Source organism: Brachyistius frenatus, unplaced genomic scaffold, assembly GCF_029030835.1.
Source record: "Brachyistius frenatus isolate BFR_SWC_R1_liver_20210118 unplaced genomic scaffold, ASM2903083v1 Contig_75, whole genome shotgun sequence".
NCBI lineage: Eukaryota > Metazoa > Chordata > Actinopteri > Embiotocidae > Brachyistius > Brachyistius frenatus.
The window spans coordinates 1764031-1780134 of record NW_027210674.1 but is presented as its reverse complement, the minus strand read 5'-3'; the positions used below and the strand labels follow the sequence as shown (position 1 = coordinate 1780134).

The following is a 16104-nucleotide window of genomic DNA, read 5'->3' as shown; positions in this document are numbered from 1 at the left end:
TAAAGAGAAGAAATACACCGCAAATGGCTGATGTTTTCAACAGATTTATTGCTTGGCTTCAGCTTCCTTCAGAGCTCGACTCCAAACCAAACAACGCCGAGACACCCGGTTAAAGACAGCAACCACACACCTTGTTGTTTTAATCACCGACGATGAGACAGAAACACACATGCTGACCTCGGGACATCTTCCTAGAAAACCACTGCGACACCATCATCACAGCTGCAGTGGAAAGAAATCTACTCGGAAAGAAACCAACAAAACAAAATCACCACTTTGCATAGGTTTACGCTCGCTCAGCTCCCACAATGCACCACGGCACGGCACGGACACAGGACCGGTACAGAGACGGAACACGTTGGGCGGGTTGGACTCGTGAAATATCAAGAATAGAGTTTTGACAACATCTGGCACACCGTACGAAACAATCATCAAACACACAATACGTACGTGTCATTATAAAGGGATTGATGATTTATTAAATCAAGTCTTTGTGTCAACTGTACAACAAAAATGGTACATTGTAGTGTGTGGAGTTCCTGATTACTGGGACACACATTTTCAGCAGTCACATGTCGGGTTGGAAAGGTAGAAAATATCACATCGGCACAACAGACCCAAACAAATCCTCCCTATCTCGTGAAATGATTTTCCGTAGGTCGCCATGTTATCAGCGGTTCGCCTCGTATCCAGTAATCTTTGACTAAAAGGTTTTCCATGAGGAGGAAGTCAGAGCACTAAAGGTTAGGAACACCTGTTAGACACTACTGTTTAAAAAAGGTTAGACGACCGAATGCCACTTTGTAAATGCTGAAAAGAGCAAGAAGTTAAGAGGAAATACATTTTAAAATGAGGCAAAGATTTTGCAATCCTAGCTCCACGTGGCTCCGTGGAAATGATCTGCTTCACTGCTCTGTTCATGTAGCCTGTGAAGAGTCTTTTTTCTGTTGTTGTTGTTGTTGTTGTTGTTGTTTTAAAGGTATTTCAGAGGAGGAGGAGTTCTTCTTAGTGATCAGACACGGTGAGGTGCTGCATCTTCTTGGCGGCTTCTTCTGACACCGTCTTGGATGTTTTCTCCGGGCTGGGAGCCGGGCTGGGGAACGGGCTGGGGTTGGGAGTGTTGGTGGCGCTGTTGGGATACTCCCTGTTGCCGAATATGACGCTGCCCACTCGCACGTTGGTGGAGCCCACCTCGATCTTCAGAACACGAGGAGCAGACACGTATGACCACAGACAAATAATCAAACGGATCACGGTGAAATACAGAGACGGAAAGAGTCCCAACCAGCTTGAGGTTCTGATTCACGTGAATTCATCCTGTTTCTATGGAGACAAATAAAACACCGTAACACTGAGAAGCTGATTGGACACCAGGCAGGGAGAAGGCAAAAAGAGATAGATAGAGACAAAGAGAGAGAGAGAGAGATATAAAGAGATAAAGAGAGAGAGAGAGATAGAGAGAGAGAGAGAGAGAGAGAGAGAGAGAGAGAGAGAGAGAGAGATAGAGAGAGATAGATAGATAGAGAGAGAGAGAGAGAGAGAGAGAGAGAGAGAGAGAGAGAGAGAGATAGAGAGAGAAAGAGAGAGATAGAGAGAGATATAGAGAGATAAAGAGAGAGGTAGAGAGAGAGAGAGATAAAGAGAGAGGGAGAGAGAGAGATAGAGAGAGAGAGAGAGAGAGAGATAGATAGAGAGAAGAGATATATAGAGAGAGAGAGATAGAGAGAGAGAGAGAGAGAGAGAGAGAGAGAGAGAGAGAGAGAGATAGAGAGAGAGAAAGAGAGAGAGAGAGAGAGAGAGAGATAGAGAGAGAGATAGATAGGGAGAGAGATAGAGAGATATAAAGAGATAAAGAGAGAGATAGAGATAGAGAGAGAGAGATATAAAGAGATAGAGAGAGAGAAAGAGAGAGAGAGAGAGAGAGAGATAGAGAGAGAGAGAGAGAGAGAGAGAGAGAGAGAGAAGAGAGAGAGATAGAGAGAGATAGAGAGAGAGAGAGAGAGAGAGATAGAGAGATAAAGAGAGATAGAGAGAGATAGATAGAGACAAAGAGAGAGATAGAGAGAGATAGATAGAGAGAGAGATAGAGAGAGATAGATAGAGAGAGATAGAGAGAGAGAGATAGAGATAGAGAGAGATAGAGATAGAGATAGAGAGAGACTTTATTGATCCCACAAGGTGAAAGTTTTCAGCTGCAGCAGCATGTAAAGATGCAGGGTAAGCAATAAAAATGACAGAATAAAAATGGAGGTAAAAATATGAAACATAAAAATGTTCAAATGAACAGTATATCCAAATTAAATAGAATGAATTTAAACAATAACAGTGCAACGGTCAGCAGTTTAGTGCAAAATCAGTCAGAGATGAAGGACTGTTTGTGACCAATGGTTCGTGCACGTTTGCGATGACATCATCAACCAGAAACTGCATTTATTGGGAACGGAAAGTTAAGTTGCAGGGAACCAAACCTGATGGAGTAGGAGGGACGGGGGGCGCCAACTGAACCAAGCACATAATTAATAATACCATATTTCAAAGAGGGGAATTCCTTCCTGCTGTTTATAAAGTGTTTATTAATGTTAATAGGAAGCGAGACTCACCGCGTGTTCGAAGTCTGTGGACATTCCCATGCTGAGCTCCACCTCCTCCATCGCCATCTTCAGACTGTCGCACAGCTCCTGCCTCCGACTCAGCAGCATCTACAGCAGGGACACAACCGACCGAGGCTGATACTCACATCAATGTTTGATTGTTTAAAAAAATGAAATAAAATCACAGGAATATATATATTATATTGTTTATCATTAACACATGACAAAAATAATTATGTTGATACAGATCCCTCAGATATTTAAGGCTGCTCCTGGGAACCGTCCTCAGTGGAGCGTGACCGGACTCAGACATGAACTCAGGGAATTTCAGTCTGCAAACACCAGGCTACATCTGTCTATAACTCTTGTTGAGATTTGCATCCTGTTTTAATAAAGATGTTTTTGTTTTTGTTGCTGTTCAGACCAGTTTGGCTTCTTCAGAAATGTGCATTCATAATTTATTTGGTTTTAGTTGCCACACTTTGTTTGTGAGTTGGTAGTTGGCTTAGTGTATGTGGGTCCATCTTATGAAGCTATTTTAATTTTGCGGGTTCAAATTGGGAATATTTATAAAATATATTTCTTAAAATTGTATTATATTCATTACTGATGGAAAGATTCTTTTGTTTTTCTTTTTATGTACATGTTATGTTATACTTTGTATAAACAGGAGGAATATGATGGAAAGAAAAGATTTGTCTCTTCCTCTTGTTTGCATTGTGGCTCCGGAAAGTCTCTTTGGGTTTCTCTCTCTTATTTGCGAGTGATTCCTTTTTGTTTTACTTTCTGCATCTAATTGACGACTCCCCTGTTTCTTTATCATGCGACCTACAACCAAACTCAGTATCACCATACCAGGTACAAAGGGCATGGGGTCAACTGTTTGTCACACTGTATAGAAGCTGCCCTACGGAGGAGAGACGTGGGCTTTTTGCTGGACACCTCTCTTTGAGTGTACATGTATTTGCTCCTTCTTGCAAGAATAAATGTTTGATTTTGAATCCAGCCTCGGAGTAATGTTTCCAACAATTATTTATCATTCTGATTGTACAGTTTAACCATATTTTATTGGTGGACGAGGAAAATTGTGGATAAAAGTCAATGTTGTCCCTGGTGTCTTTGGTACCTGGAAGTCCGGGTTGGGTCCCAGCGTGAGGTCGTAACCGTAGCGACCGATGGTCATGAGTCCTAAGAAGTGCAGCGCGGAGCACTGAGACACGATGTGCTTCACCGTGTCCACCGTGTCCTCCGGTGGCAGGCCGTGTTTGTCTGCAACAAACGTTCGACACACTGTTTGTGAAAAAACACACACACACACACACACACACACACACACACACACACACACACACACACACACACACACACACACACACACACACACACACACACACACACACAGCTTGTGATCAAGCTGGTCAAAATGCAGGTGGCACTCACTCCGTTCCCCGCTGGTGTTGATCTGCACCATGACCTTTAACCTCTGCGTGCTGGCTCCTCTGAGGCGCTGCCACGAACTGTTGACCTTGTCGGCCAGCTTCGCCGAGTCGACCGTCTCCAGGAGGAAGAGGTTGGGCACGCCTGCGGAGAGGAAGGGCGACAGGTCTGAGAACGTGCAGGTTCGGCAGGAGACGACAGGAGAGCCGACGTCACTCACCCAGAAGTTTGTTGACGTTGTTCTTCTGCAGATGGCCGATGAAATGCCACTTGATTTCTGGACACGATTTCAAAATCTGAAAAGAAAAAAAACATTTAAAAAAACTTGGATTGGAGTGACAAAATAACATATTTACCGTCCGATGAACCTACCAGAGGATCTGAAGCTTTGTCCACAAGTTCATTAACCTGGGTGGAGATACAGGGGAAGTTTCATCTCCGATTCATTTCTCACCTCTCAGACTTCAAACCGGGACGTCAGCAGCGTTTCATACTCACATAATTTTCTCCAAAGTTGCGCTGCCCTTGTCTGTAGGCCTCCACCACCATCTCCGGGGGTTTCGTCTTGCTGACGGCGACGAGGCGAGGCGACACGGCTGGCAGTGTCTGAGGAAGGACAGAGTGGGCTCATTTGTTATCTGTATCAGTGACAGCATCAGTAGAGGAGCTCAGCGTGATGCAGCAGACACCACGGTGGTGAGTCAGGCCCGTGCACGTCCTGTTCCACATCATGTTCCACATCATGTTCCACATCATGTCGTCAGCTGCATGTGTGATTTAGATCCTGAGATCCAGACACGTGGATGACGGTGGGAAAACACGCTGTGCATCAACACCTGCTGTGACCTACATATCAACCTTGACTCTTTTTAAAAGGGGCACTTTAAAAACAAAAAGATGACATCTCCACCAGTTGACATCTTCCACAGATGTGTGGTGTGAGGAGAAAAAGCATGGCCGTGTACGTCACGCGCTTACAAACAGGCTCAATTCTTTAAACGTAAAAATAACATCCAAACAAACAGCAGGCGGCATTTCTGCGCATCGACGTGCGCGCAGACTGTTTGGATGCATCCGGCTCCCACGCGCTGTAGCGCTGCCGCTGCCAGCCGTGCACGGTGTTATGAGAGTGCTGCCTCGAGCCGCCTGTCTCCCATCTAAAGGTTGAGGTGTTTGGCAGCCTTACATAACGTAACGGCTCGTGCTGTCGCAGCACGACTTTTTCGGAGCCCCGACAGCGGAGCGACGGCGGTGCTGCTCCCGAGCGGAGCTTCCCGGGTTGCGGTTACCTTGGGCCGCCGTGCCGCCGCCTGGCTCACCCGGTCCACGACCGACTGCAGCGCTTTCCCAACCTCCTCCGACATTGCTACTTTCCACATATCGTCAGACGGCGACGACACACAACGTAAAGAAACGTGTTGACGGTGACGACAATCCCCTTTCAAAATAAAAGTCCACCTTAAGCGGAAGTGTGTCGTTCGGAGAGCGCCCTCTGTCGGTCCGGATTCACCAGTTTTATCTGTCAACATCTGGGTGTAAAGTTTAACCTTATATTAAAGGTTTACAAAAAAAAAAGTATTTAACTTTTTTTTTTTTTATCAACTAAAAATATATTTAGCTTATATCTATATCTATATATAGATATATAACTTTTTGACAAAAAAGAAAAAAAAGAAAAGAAGAGGCAATTACACAATCAGACTTTTTTTTGAACTAATATTACACTAATGCATATAAAAATGTACCTATATTAAGACAATTTCAAAATCAGCCTACTGTCACCTGAAGAATATATCAAGGATTAGAGGATTTACGTCTAGACGGGATTTGGAAAAACTTGTCCATGCATTCATCTTCAGTCGACTCAACTACTGAACATGTGTTCACAGGTCTCTGGAAAAAAAAGACAGTCAGACAGCTGCAGCTCGAGTCCTCACTGAGACCAAGAAACTGGATCACATCACTCCAGTTCTGCTTCATGTCGATCAAAGAATCCACTTTAAAATCCTGCTGCTGGTCTATAAAGCACTGAATGGTTTAAGGGCTAAAATACGTTTGTGATCTGCTGCTCCCTTTATGAACCATCCCGACCCCTCAGGTCGTCTGCTGCTCTCCTTTCTGTTCACAGTCACAACTAAACATGGAGACGCAGCGTTCAGTTTCTATGTTCCACATATCTGGAACAAAGTCCCAGAAAGCTGCAGGTCTGCTGAGACCATCAGATCCTTTAAATCGAGACTGAAGACTTCTCTGTTTGCTGCCGTTCACTGAACCAGATTTGAGGATTTCTTAAAGTGCACTGAAACTTTGATCCTATTTTTAGCTTGCTTAATGTTTTAATCAGTTTTTAATAATTTTACATTTTAATCAGTTCTTGTTTTTAAATGTCCTTTTATTTTTGATGCATTAAAACCATTAAAAAGTTTTATGTGAAGCTCTTTGAATTGTCTTGTTGAAATGTGCTCTACAAATAAACTTTCCTTACACTGACACTTTGAACTTTGTTTTTTAACTGCATAGCTTTCTCATTTCAAATGATTGCAATGTTTTGGGGTTATTCTTTATTTTCCTGCCGTTATAGCGTCTTCATGCGGTTTTCTCAATGGAATTTATGGCTTTTCATTAGATGCGTTGTGTCAGTTGTTCTGAAATACGCAAAATTGACACCGAGCAACAAAAGTGAGCAGCCGAGACGCTGTGAGCTGCAGGTCTGAGCTGACCATCAGACACATTCAAGAGGAAAAATTTGGAGGGAATGTCATTGGAAATATGTGATGCCAAATGACTCATCAAATGTTTGAAGTGTTTGAACACACAAACCAAAATATAAAGAAAAACTGTTTTATTCACAAGATAACACAATTCAAAATGCATCCAAACAAAACATCTCAATGGAAATCAGAAATCTTATAATTCAAAGACATACAATTCTTTCATAAAGAATAGTGTGGCTCGTCCTCTCATACTCGCTCCAGGGCCTCCAACATGATGATGCTATTCCCCCTGATGACCTATAAAAAAAACAAAAAACATGTCCGCACAATTAACACACGGCGTTAATAACAAACTTCCTAAAGGTTTTAGATTGAGATCAAATTTAGAATTTTTAGAATAGACTTCTACAAACTTTCTGCCTGCGTCTGTTTTTAAAATCCAGATCGTACATCAAACAGAAGTTTTTTTACTGATCACGGCACTTCTGTTGGTTTATACAGGCCGACTTCTTAACTGAGGCACATCCCACAGAAAATATACAACCTTCCAGAAGGAGCTGCACACGTGTAACTACGCATGTCTGCACTCATTTGGGCTGAAGAGTCTCACTGACACTGATCGGTGTGAATCAGAGGACAAACTGAATAAAACAAGTTTGTTTTTCATGCTGTTGGAAATATGAACACCTGCTGTGAGTTAGAGTTTCTTCCCCATCCATATTATCAACAAACCCATTGAAAAGGTCAAAAATAACAATATGGTTTTGTGGGAATCCAAAGTCTGATACATCCTCTTCCTCTGTGCTGCACCAGAGATCCACTGTTTTCAAAACTATTAAAAAACATTAATGAGCCACACTAAACAAATGTTTCCTCCTGTCTGATTCACATTTGCTATAAACTGATACTTGTGTACTGTAACCCCCCTCCCCCCTCCCCCCTCATTTACTTTACTTTACAAACAGACTGACAACAGTTGACTGTACTGAGCATCAGTGATTCACACACAGGAATCATCATGAACCATCTGAGACTTTCACATCTATAATATGTCCAATTCCTTTTTTTTTGTGGGAATGTTTGAAGAAACAACATGGAGCCTAAATTGAAAACCAGAATCTGAACCATCCAATGCAAAGACAGACTAAATATAGTTCACTACAGTAAATAAAAAGTGATTTCAGACCGAGGTTGCTGGTGTTTCATGGCATTTCTTTACAACATAAAAACAAATATGAGAGCATGACACCCTCCCAGGTACTATTTATTATACCTGCTTATTTTAAATTTTAACTCTGTGTGTTTAATTTGATCCGTTTATTTTGCATCTCATTTATTTTCTATATTTTCAAATGTTCCTTTATAGCTGTTTTTATGTGAAACAAATAATAATATTATTATACTATTATGTATATACTATAATATATTATTATAAACAAAACAGCAGACATGTCTGTTAAAATCACCTGGAATAAGAATTTTGTCATACTGTGACATAAAATAAGCTACAAGTTCGGCAAACTCGTGGATAAAAATACTGTTCAGCTTCGGCGGTCTGTAGATTATTAAAATGATGACAGGTGCTTTGGAGTTGACCATAAAACCAAGATGTTCAAAAGATGTAAAGTCACTATGTAAGATGGAAGTGCATTTAAAATCTTTTCTGTGAATAACAGTGAATCTGTGGTAGGAAATGATGGTGGTAATAAAAGAAGGTGCATCAGTCCTGTTTTGGAGAGTGGAGTCGGCAACAGGAGTCGGGGGTGCTGCAACATTTCCTACCGTGCCGTCGTGTCATAAAATAAATAAATGATATTATTATTGTTGTTGTTGTTGTTACTGACCACCATGCCGATGGTGTTCTGTTGTCCTCCCGGGCCCATCTCCAGAGAGTCATCCACCACCAGGTTCATGAAGGGGTCGAACCCTCGCAGGATGCCCTGCACGTGTCTGCCTCCGTTCAACTTCACTGAAGGACACAAAAACAAACCTCTGAACGATTGTGTTTGTTTTTAATCACTCAGCTTCTTCCAAGTTCAAAATGTAATTTTATTTTCCATCTTTATGTTGCACTGAGCTAATGGCTGCGCTACAAAGCTCACATTTGGTTTCAGGTTTGATTCACACGTACAACACCCAGAACAGTGTGAAGCCACGCTTTCATTTCACAGGTGACCAACTTGTAAACGGAATGTTTTTTGTTTGTTTTGCACTTTTGGTGAGAAACAAAATATTTGTACACATCAACTTGTATCCTGTGAAGTTATGATCCGCATTAATTCACATTTCTGACATTTCATCTACTTTTTATCAGCAGCTTTGATGAACATTTTATCCACTATGTTCTGGTTCTAAACGTCCTGTCCTTTTGTCCACTATGTTCTGGTTCTAAACGTCCTGTCCTTTTGTCCACTATGTTCTGGTTCTATGGTTCTAAACGTCCTGTCCTTTCGTCCACTATGTTCTGGTTCTATGGTTCTAAACGTCCTGTCCTTTTATCCACTACGTTCTGGTTCTATGGTTCTAAACGTCCTGTCCTTTTGTCCACTACGTTCTGGTTCTATGGTTCTAAACGTCCTGTCCTTTTGTCCACTACGTTCTGGTTCTATGGTTCTAAACGTCCTGTCCTTTTGTCCACTATGTTCTGGTTCTATGGTTCTAAACGTCCTGTCCTTTTGTCCACTATGTTCTGGTTCTATGGTTCTAAACGTCCTGTCCTTTTGTCCACTATGTTCTGGTTCTATGGTTCTAAACGTCCTGTCCTTTTGTCCACTATGTTCTGGTTCTATGGTTCTAAAGGTCCTGTCCTTTTATCCAGTATGTTCTGGTTCTAAAGGTCCTGTCCTTTTATCCACTATGTTCTGGTTCTAAAGGCCCTGTCCTTTTATCCAGTATGTTCTGGTTCTAAAAGTCCTGTCCTTTTATCCACTATGTTCTGGTTCTAAAGGTCCTGTCCTTTTATCCACTATGTTCTGGTTCTAAAGGTCCTGTCCTTTTATCCACTATGTTCTGGTTCTAAACGTCCTGTCCTTTTATCCAGTATGTTCTGGTTCTAAAGGTCCTGTCCTTTTATCCACTATGTTCTGGTTCTAAAGGTCCTGTCCTTTTATCCAGTATGTTCTGGTTCTAAAGGTCCTGTCCTTTTATCCACTATGTTCTGGTTCTAAAGGTCCTGTCCTTTTATCCAGTATGTTCTGGTTCTAAAGGTCCTGTCCTTTTATCCACTATGTTCTGGTTCTAAAGGTCCTGTCCTTTTATCCAGTATGTTCTGGTTCTAAACGTCCTGTCCTTTTATCCAGTATGTTCTGGTTCTAAACGTCCTGTCCTTTTGTCCACTATGTTCTGGTTCTAGACGTCCTGTCCTTTTTTCCACTATGTTCTGGTTCTATGGTTCTAAACGTCCTGTCCTTTTGTCCACTATGTTCTGGTTCTAGACGTCCTGTCCTTTTGTCCACTATGTTCTGGTTCTAGACGTCCTGTCCTTTTGTCCACTATGTTCTGGTTCTAGACGTCCTGTCCTTTTGTCCACTATGTTCTGGTTCTATGGTTCTAAACGTCCTGTCCTTTTGTCCACTATGTTCTGGTTCTATGGTTCTAAACGTCCTGTCCTTTTGTCCACTATGTTCTGGTTCTAGACGTCCTGTCCTTTTGTCCACTATGTTCTGGTTCTAGACGTCCTGTCCTTTTGTCCACTATGTTCTGGTTCTAAACGTCCTGTCCTTTTGTCCACTATGTTCTGGTTCTAGACGTCCTGTCCTTTTGTCCACTATGTTCTGGTTCTATGGTTCCAAACGTTCTGTCCTTTTGTCCAGTATGTTCTGGTTCTATGGTTCTAAACGTCCTGTCCTTTTGTCCAGTATGTTCTGGTTCTATGGTTCTAAACGTCCTGTCCTTTTGTCCAGTATGTTCTGGTTCTATGGTTCTATGTTCTGTCCTTTAGAAGAAGTAGAACTCTACTCACACGACAGCTTCTTGTCCATGAACCTGAAAACAGAGAACTCACATTTAACGTTTCCAGCCTCGGTCAGACAGGCTAGCTAATGCTAGCTTGTTGCTCCTATAAAACCAGGTGGTAGGGTTGCTGTGCGCGTGCCATTCATTTAAATACGAGGCACGTTTAAATTACACGACGCTGGTTTACTTCAGGAAAAGCTTAGAAACTTACTTCTTCAGCTCTGGTGGGTGTGCTTTGCTCATTTTGTCGGTGTTTTCTCAAAGCCGACGCAGTTAATCGTAAACTGTGCGTTTCACAAAACCGCGGAAAGACGGCGTGCACTGAGGAACCGGAAGTTAACCTTATACTAACGGTATCGAGCTCTGCACAGCGCCGCCATGAGGCCAGGAGGAGGAACTCCGTTAACTCGGTTATTTACGACGGTGGAAGAAGCGCTCATATCTTGTATTTAATAAGACGGTGTACAAAGACTCTAAATACATGTTAAGCCCCAAAAGTACAAGTTCTCACTGTGCTTAATGTTCTGAGCTTGTAAATTTCAACAGTCTCATCTTTTTTTTTTCTATAAGAATAAATCACAATTTTCTGATTTTGTAACATCTTGATATAAGTTTTCATTCACCTCCACTGTTACCTTTTACAACTTCACACATCACGGATGGCCTCCACCTAAGGATCAGAGATGGATATGAGCTTTTACTTTTACTGTAATTTAGATTGTTCCTGTTAACTAAACAATCAGATAAATAAACAATATTATTCATGTGATTCTGGTAAGTAACAAAAGTTATTATAAATGTAGAGCAGGTGTGTAAATGGAGTAAAAAGTACAACACTTCCCTCTGAAAACCCAGTGGAGTAGAAAGTAGAAAATTGGAGATACTAATGCAGAGCACAAGGACCTGAAAATTGCACTCGAGTAAATAATACCAACGCAACAGCATAACTTTTAGCTGAAAATAAGGAAGGAAAAAAACAGATGATAAACTTAGATCTCCATGATAACTCATTAATTTGTTGGTATTTTGCTGTATATGCCGCTTATAGTAACCTGTGCAGATGGTGTAACTTTGCCTGTATGAAAAACTGGACTGTATTCACTGAACCAGATCAGCAGTAGGAAGACGAACAAAGACGTTGTTAGAGAACTGTTTATTTATGTCATCTAGAAAGAGCCGTATACCTCTTTACAAAAGACCTCGAAACTGTGGAAGCTTCAAAACCTATTTAATCATGTTCTATATTTTCACAGTAACGCTTTGAAAACAGTAGCTGAAAATACTTTATTATTAAAAAAACATAAACAAAAACAAATCCTAGTTCGTTCACCAAAGCATATCGAGCATCGCAGACACGGGGAAGAGCTGCTATCAACCTGTTTGCATAGCTAGAAGAATATGACCCGAGTTCATGCCAGCTAAAGAGACAGGCCATAATGAAAGGCATTGTAGTGGGTCTGAGTTTTAATGAAAGCAAAGTCAGTTCGTTGGAGGGATTATGGCAAAAGCAGGTTTAAAAAAAGAAGAGAAAAGCCAAACATCACCATTCACACTTCGTAGCAGCACTTGCAAAGAACTGAACTTCCATCTGGTTGCTTTAAGTAGTGGTGCAAACAACCAGGTCCGACTCTCAAGAGTTGGAAGTGTTTCTCAGCACGTGTTTCTCAGCAGTTCCCACCAGTCTGTTACTAATTATTGCCAAAATTGTAATAAAATGAATGAGTGAGATACAGCAGAGGACAAACACGACCGGACTGAGCCGAAGCGCTGCAGATGTCTGGTGTGAAAATAGACTGGAGCGAACAGGATGTCTGGCAGTGCTTTGGGGAGAACGGTTGTACGGATGGCCTCATTTCCCAGAAAGCACCTGAGGGCAGAGATGAACTTCACACCACTAGAAGTGTATGTCTGCTTTACAGCAAGGTGCTCGTGGGAAACGAGGTCCTTATTGGGACAAAATAGTGGTGCGTCACTGATGGGAGAATAAAAGTGGAAAGATAAAAGCATCATATAGGGTGTGGTTTCCCCCTCCACCTCCCCCACCCCTCCACCACCCCTCCACGTTCTTCAGGCCTCCACAGGTTTCAGTGTATTTAATTCAAGTATCAAAATCAACTTGAAGCCATCACAGTGAACACGTTAATTTAATGTTAAGCTGAAAATGTAACTTAGAGCCGGCAGCCAAACATCACACACACACACACACACACACACACACACACACACACACACTACAAAACACCAACAGGTGAAGCACAAGAACAAGAAAACAGCCGAGCAGCGAATCCTCCCTTCATGAGGATTATAATGTTCAGCTGTTGAGAGGTTGATTTATTAAAAAGAGTAATTTTGAAGACTGTTGAACTGTAGTGGCTTATACTCAGAGGTGTTATTTCCTAAACCCATTTTATTTAACAAAATATTATATAACCCACTCCACCAGGGGTTTTAATGTAACGTCTGATCGGTGTGCATCATTTGAATTCTCTATGATAACGCTTGTTAATGCAGCGCTGCTCTCGCACCAGAGACGGTTGAACCCAGTCACTTTTCCAAATGTATAAACATGCATTAAAATGAACTTCGATGCTCACTGCGATCGATCTCAAATTGATTCCCAAACTATACTGTTAAAGAGCGGTCGTCTAGAACACAGAAACACTCAAAATCTGAAAAATAACAATGTACTTTATAGTAAATTGGCTAAATTAAAAACTCCAGAACGGTCCTTTAACAACTCGTTCTCGTGAACCCTTGTAACAGTAAACCAACACCATAAGGTATAAAAAACAAGATGTTCTGAACGCTCAAATCGGTGAACTGCTCACTCAGCAAGAACCTCACGGAGATCTCAGCACACCGCGTCTGCTGTCGAAGGCAAAAAAGGCAAAAAATCGTTGACGACATTCGATCGGAGCCATCAGGCTTTGCTGGCCTGGTGCGAGTAGCCCTCCATGACGCTGTCCTCCTCCACTTTGACTCGCAGGTGCTCCTGACAGTGTTCTAGGAAGGCGTCGAGCACGGAGAAGCCCTGCTGGCAGGGCACACAGTGGTAGAGCCGGTGCCTCCTGGAGCCGGGCCACTTGCAGGTGTCCATCTCGCTGGTGCACACGCTGCACTGCCGCCTCCTCACCGACGACTGGTGGAGCTCCACGTGCTCCTTCAGCTGCCACTGCAGAGAGAACACCTCTGCACAGGAGGGGCAGGGGAACTCCCTCTCCACCACCTCCTCCTCCTCCTCTTCCTCCTCTTCTTCTTCCAACTCCTCCTCCACTTCCTTCTCTTCCTCCACTTCAGGCACTTGTCTGTATCTCCCCGACTCCCCAGTCTTGGTCTCGACCGTGGACGCCTTCCTGGGCGTCCCTGGACCAGCCTTAACTGTCGAATGATCTGTGAGGCCGGTTTGGACTTTATTTGGTCGGGTTTCTGGTTGCTTGGAGTCTTTGGTGGAACAGCCGACAGATGGGCTTTTGTTTCTGACGGCGTTGAAGCTGGAGGCCGTGTGGTGTCTGTAATGTGCCCTCAGTGATAAATGATGGAAGAAGACTTTGCCGCAGAGCTGACACGGATACGCGTCGACTCTCCTGCGCTTGCCGGCGACGGGTCTCGGCTCTCTCGTGTTCTTCTCTCTGCTGTGCTTCTCTTTTCTGTGCGCGTGCAGTTTAGTGGTGCTTCTGAAAACCAAGTCACAAGAGCGACAGTTCAGAAGCTTCATTTTGGATTTCGTTTTTTTATTTGGCTCTTCGTTAACCTTGGCTTTCCTTCCTCTCCTCGCCTCTCCGCCGGCACCGTCTCCTGTGGCTTTCTGTCCCGTTTCTGCGTGGCTCGTCTGCTCATGGCGCTGCAGTCCGGCCTCTGAGCGGAAGCTTCTCGAACAGAACCGGCACACGTCGACAGCTCGGCCGCTGGGCCCCGGGGTGTCCGAAGAGTCAGAGCGAGCGGAGTCACCCTCGGAAACTGACGGAGAATCGTCTGGAAGACTGCCGGCATCGGCTACATCTGAGGAGGAAGGTGGCTCGCTGCAACCGGCCTGCTGATGGTGCAGCAGCGCCTGCTTCTGGCTGAAGCCCCGCCCACACGGGGCACACGCATACGGGCTGCTGTCCAGGAGGTGCGGCTGGCGGTGAAGAGACTTGTCCTGCAGCCTGCCGGGATCTGAGGCGTGAGTGGAGCAAGCGGGGCACGGAGAGCCGAGGCGCGACACCCCGTGACAAAGCTCACACTGGGCGGGATCCCGGTCACACTTGTGCAGCTGCAAGGAGGACCTGAGGGAGAACTCCTGCCCACAGGAGGGACACCGGTGAGGCTTGGGTAACGAGTGTTTCAGCTCCTGGTGCTGCAACAGATCTCTTGTGCAAGGGAAACCCTTACCACACTCTTGGCAAACATAGGAGAGCTGGTTCCGAGAGGGCTGTTTGGACTCGGCCCGGGTGATGAAGCTGGCCAGCCTGGACAGGGTGTCTGCCGCCGCGCTGGAGCGGCTGAAGGACTCCGGCGACCTGGTGGTGCTCCAGCTGACTCCATCCATCCTCTGTCCCAGGCTGCTCTCCTGCTGTAGCAGACACAAAGAAGTCTCGAGTCACAAGCTACAAAAAAATAAGATCACAGTGACCCAGAAAGCGAAATAAATGTCTGACGCGCTTCAGTGTTTCAGATGAACGTGACGAAGCAGCGACGTGAAACCAACAGCAGTCAAATTCCGATCAGGAAAGTAGAAGCGTGTCTTCTTCTTGGCTTACTCACGCGATCAATGATTGCTCAACACGTTAAATGTCAGTGAAGCCGGTGTTAACCAGCTGGAGGTCCACTGGACGTGTCAACATCACGGCGCGCAGCAGGCTAGCGTCGCGTTTGCTAACGTTAGCTCGCTGCTAGCTGCGCGAACATTGTTTAGAAATGCAACACTTCCGCTTTAAGAGCTTTTTTTTTTTAATATTTTTTTTTACCTCGAGCACTCACACCAAAGCGGTCCGACAGCTGTGTTGACAACAGGTTGAATCCACGCGGCGTGAGACGTTTACTGGCGTCGCTGCCATAAACCGCACGGACATGACTGCTAAAGTGAGAGCTAAGAAGTTTGTGGGGGTGACGTCACCGAGCATGGAGCGTCACTTCCGGTACACAAAACTCCGGTCAAGCAGTTTTCATGTTTCCAGTTTAGTTGAACTGTGAACTATCTGAGTGGCTTTGACTGTTGTTTTTTTAGTTAGTAACCAGAATAAAATTGTCTGCTCTTGTCTCTCATTTACAAACACAATTTTTCCCCTCAGGGATAATTTATATGGAATAATAAAGACATTTTATAAACAAAAATCTCAGTGGAGTTTTGGTTTCCCAATAATATTTTATTGATACATCAGTTATTCAACAGGGATCATCTTCTCTTTACTTATGAGGAGTTTCTGCAC

General features: G+C 43.7%; 3 protein-coding genes across 8 annotated transcripts; all 3 read right to left on the bottom strand.

Moving 5' to 3' along the window:
- Positions 1-28: 28 nt before the first annotated feature.
- Positions 29-5439, bottom strand: plpbp (pyridoxal phosphate binding protein). The gene is made up of 8 exons (XM_069708426.1): positions 5318-5439; positions 4527-4634; positions 4401-4436; positions 4249-4324; positions 4032-4172; positions 3718-3860; positions 2601-2699; positions 29-1197 (listed from the first exon to the last, which is right to left on the bottom strand). The coding sequence occupies exons 1-8, from the start codon at positions 5405-5407 to the stop codon at positions 1006-1008; spliced, it is 885 nt and encodes a 294-aa protein (XP_069564527.1). The 5' UTR covers positions 5408-5439; the 3' UTR covers positions 29-1005.
- A 1416-nt stretch (positions 5440-6855) lies between these two features.
- snrpg (small nuclear ribonucleoprotein polypeptide G) lies at positions 6856-11023 on the bottom strand. The gene is made up of 4 exons (XM_069708330.1): positions 10908-11023; positions 10704-10726; positions 8587-8711; positions 6856-7039 (listed from the first exon to the last, which is right to left on the bottom strand). The coding sequence occupies exons 1-4, from the start codon at positions 10937-10939 to the stop codon at positions 6989-6991; spliced, it is 231 nt and encodes a 76-aa protein (XP_069564431.1). The 5' UTR covers positions 10940-11023; the 3' UTR covers positions 6856-6988.
- Positions 11024-12958: 1935 nt separating this feature from the next.
- On the bottom strand, positions 12959-15762 carry LOC138626640 (zinc finger protein 60). Of its 6 annotated transcripts, none has more exons than XM_069708425.1 (3): positions 15440-15762; positions 15068-15248; positions 12959-14975 (listed from the first exon to the last, which is right to left on the bottom strand). In XM_069708425.1, exons 2-3 carry the CDS (start codon positions 15218-15220, stop codon positions 13617-13619), a joined length of 1512 nt encoding a protein of 503 aa, XP_069564526.1. In that variant the 5' UTR covers positions 15221-15248; positions 15440-15762; the 3' UTR covers positions 12959-13616. The 6 variants fall into 6 exon arrangements, with proteins under 6 accessions (XP_069564526.1, XP_069564525.1, XP_069564524.1 ...); XM_069708424.1 differs by having other exon boundaries at positions 15068-15245; XM_069708423.1 differs by having other exon boundaries at positions 15643-15762.
- Positions 15763-16104: the final 342 nt, after the last annotated feature.

Bases quoted from the DNA above. Each gene is read 5' to 3' on its own strand.
- plpbp (XM_069708426.1), bottom strand. From the start codon at position 5,407: ATGTGGAAAGTAGCAATGTCGGAGGAGGTTGGGAAAGCGCTGCAGTCG. The intron at 4,635-5,317 runs GTAACCGCAACC...GTCCTTCCTCAG, and splicing joins CGGCGGCACGGCGGCCCAAG to ACACTGCCAGCCGTGTCGCC. The intron at 4,173-4,248 runs GTGAGTGACGTC...TCCTCTCCGCAG, and splicing joins CAACGTCAACAAACTTCTGG to GCGTGCCCAACCTCTTCCTC.
- snrpg (XM_069708330.1), bottom strand. From the start codon at position 10,939: ATGAGCAAAGCACACCCACCAGAGCTGAAGAA. The intron at 10,727-10,907 runs GTAAGTTTCTAA...CTCTGTTTTCAG, and splicing joins CACCCACCAGAGCTGAAGAA to GTTCATGGACAAGAAGCTGT. The intron at 7,040-8,586 runs GTCAGTAACAAC...TTTTTTTTATAG, and splicing joins AGAACACCATCGGCATGGTG to GTCATCAGGGGGAATAGCAT.
- LOC138626640 (XM_069708422.1), bottom strand. From the start codon at position 15,224: ATGGATGGAGTCAGCTGGAGCACCACCAGGTCGCCGGAGTCCTTCAGC.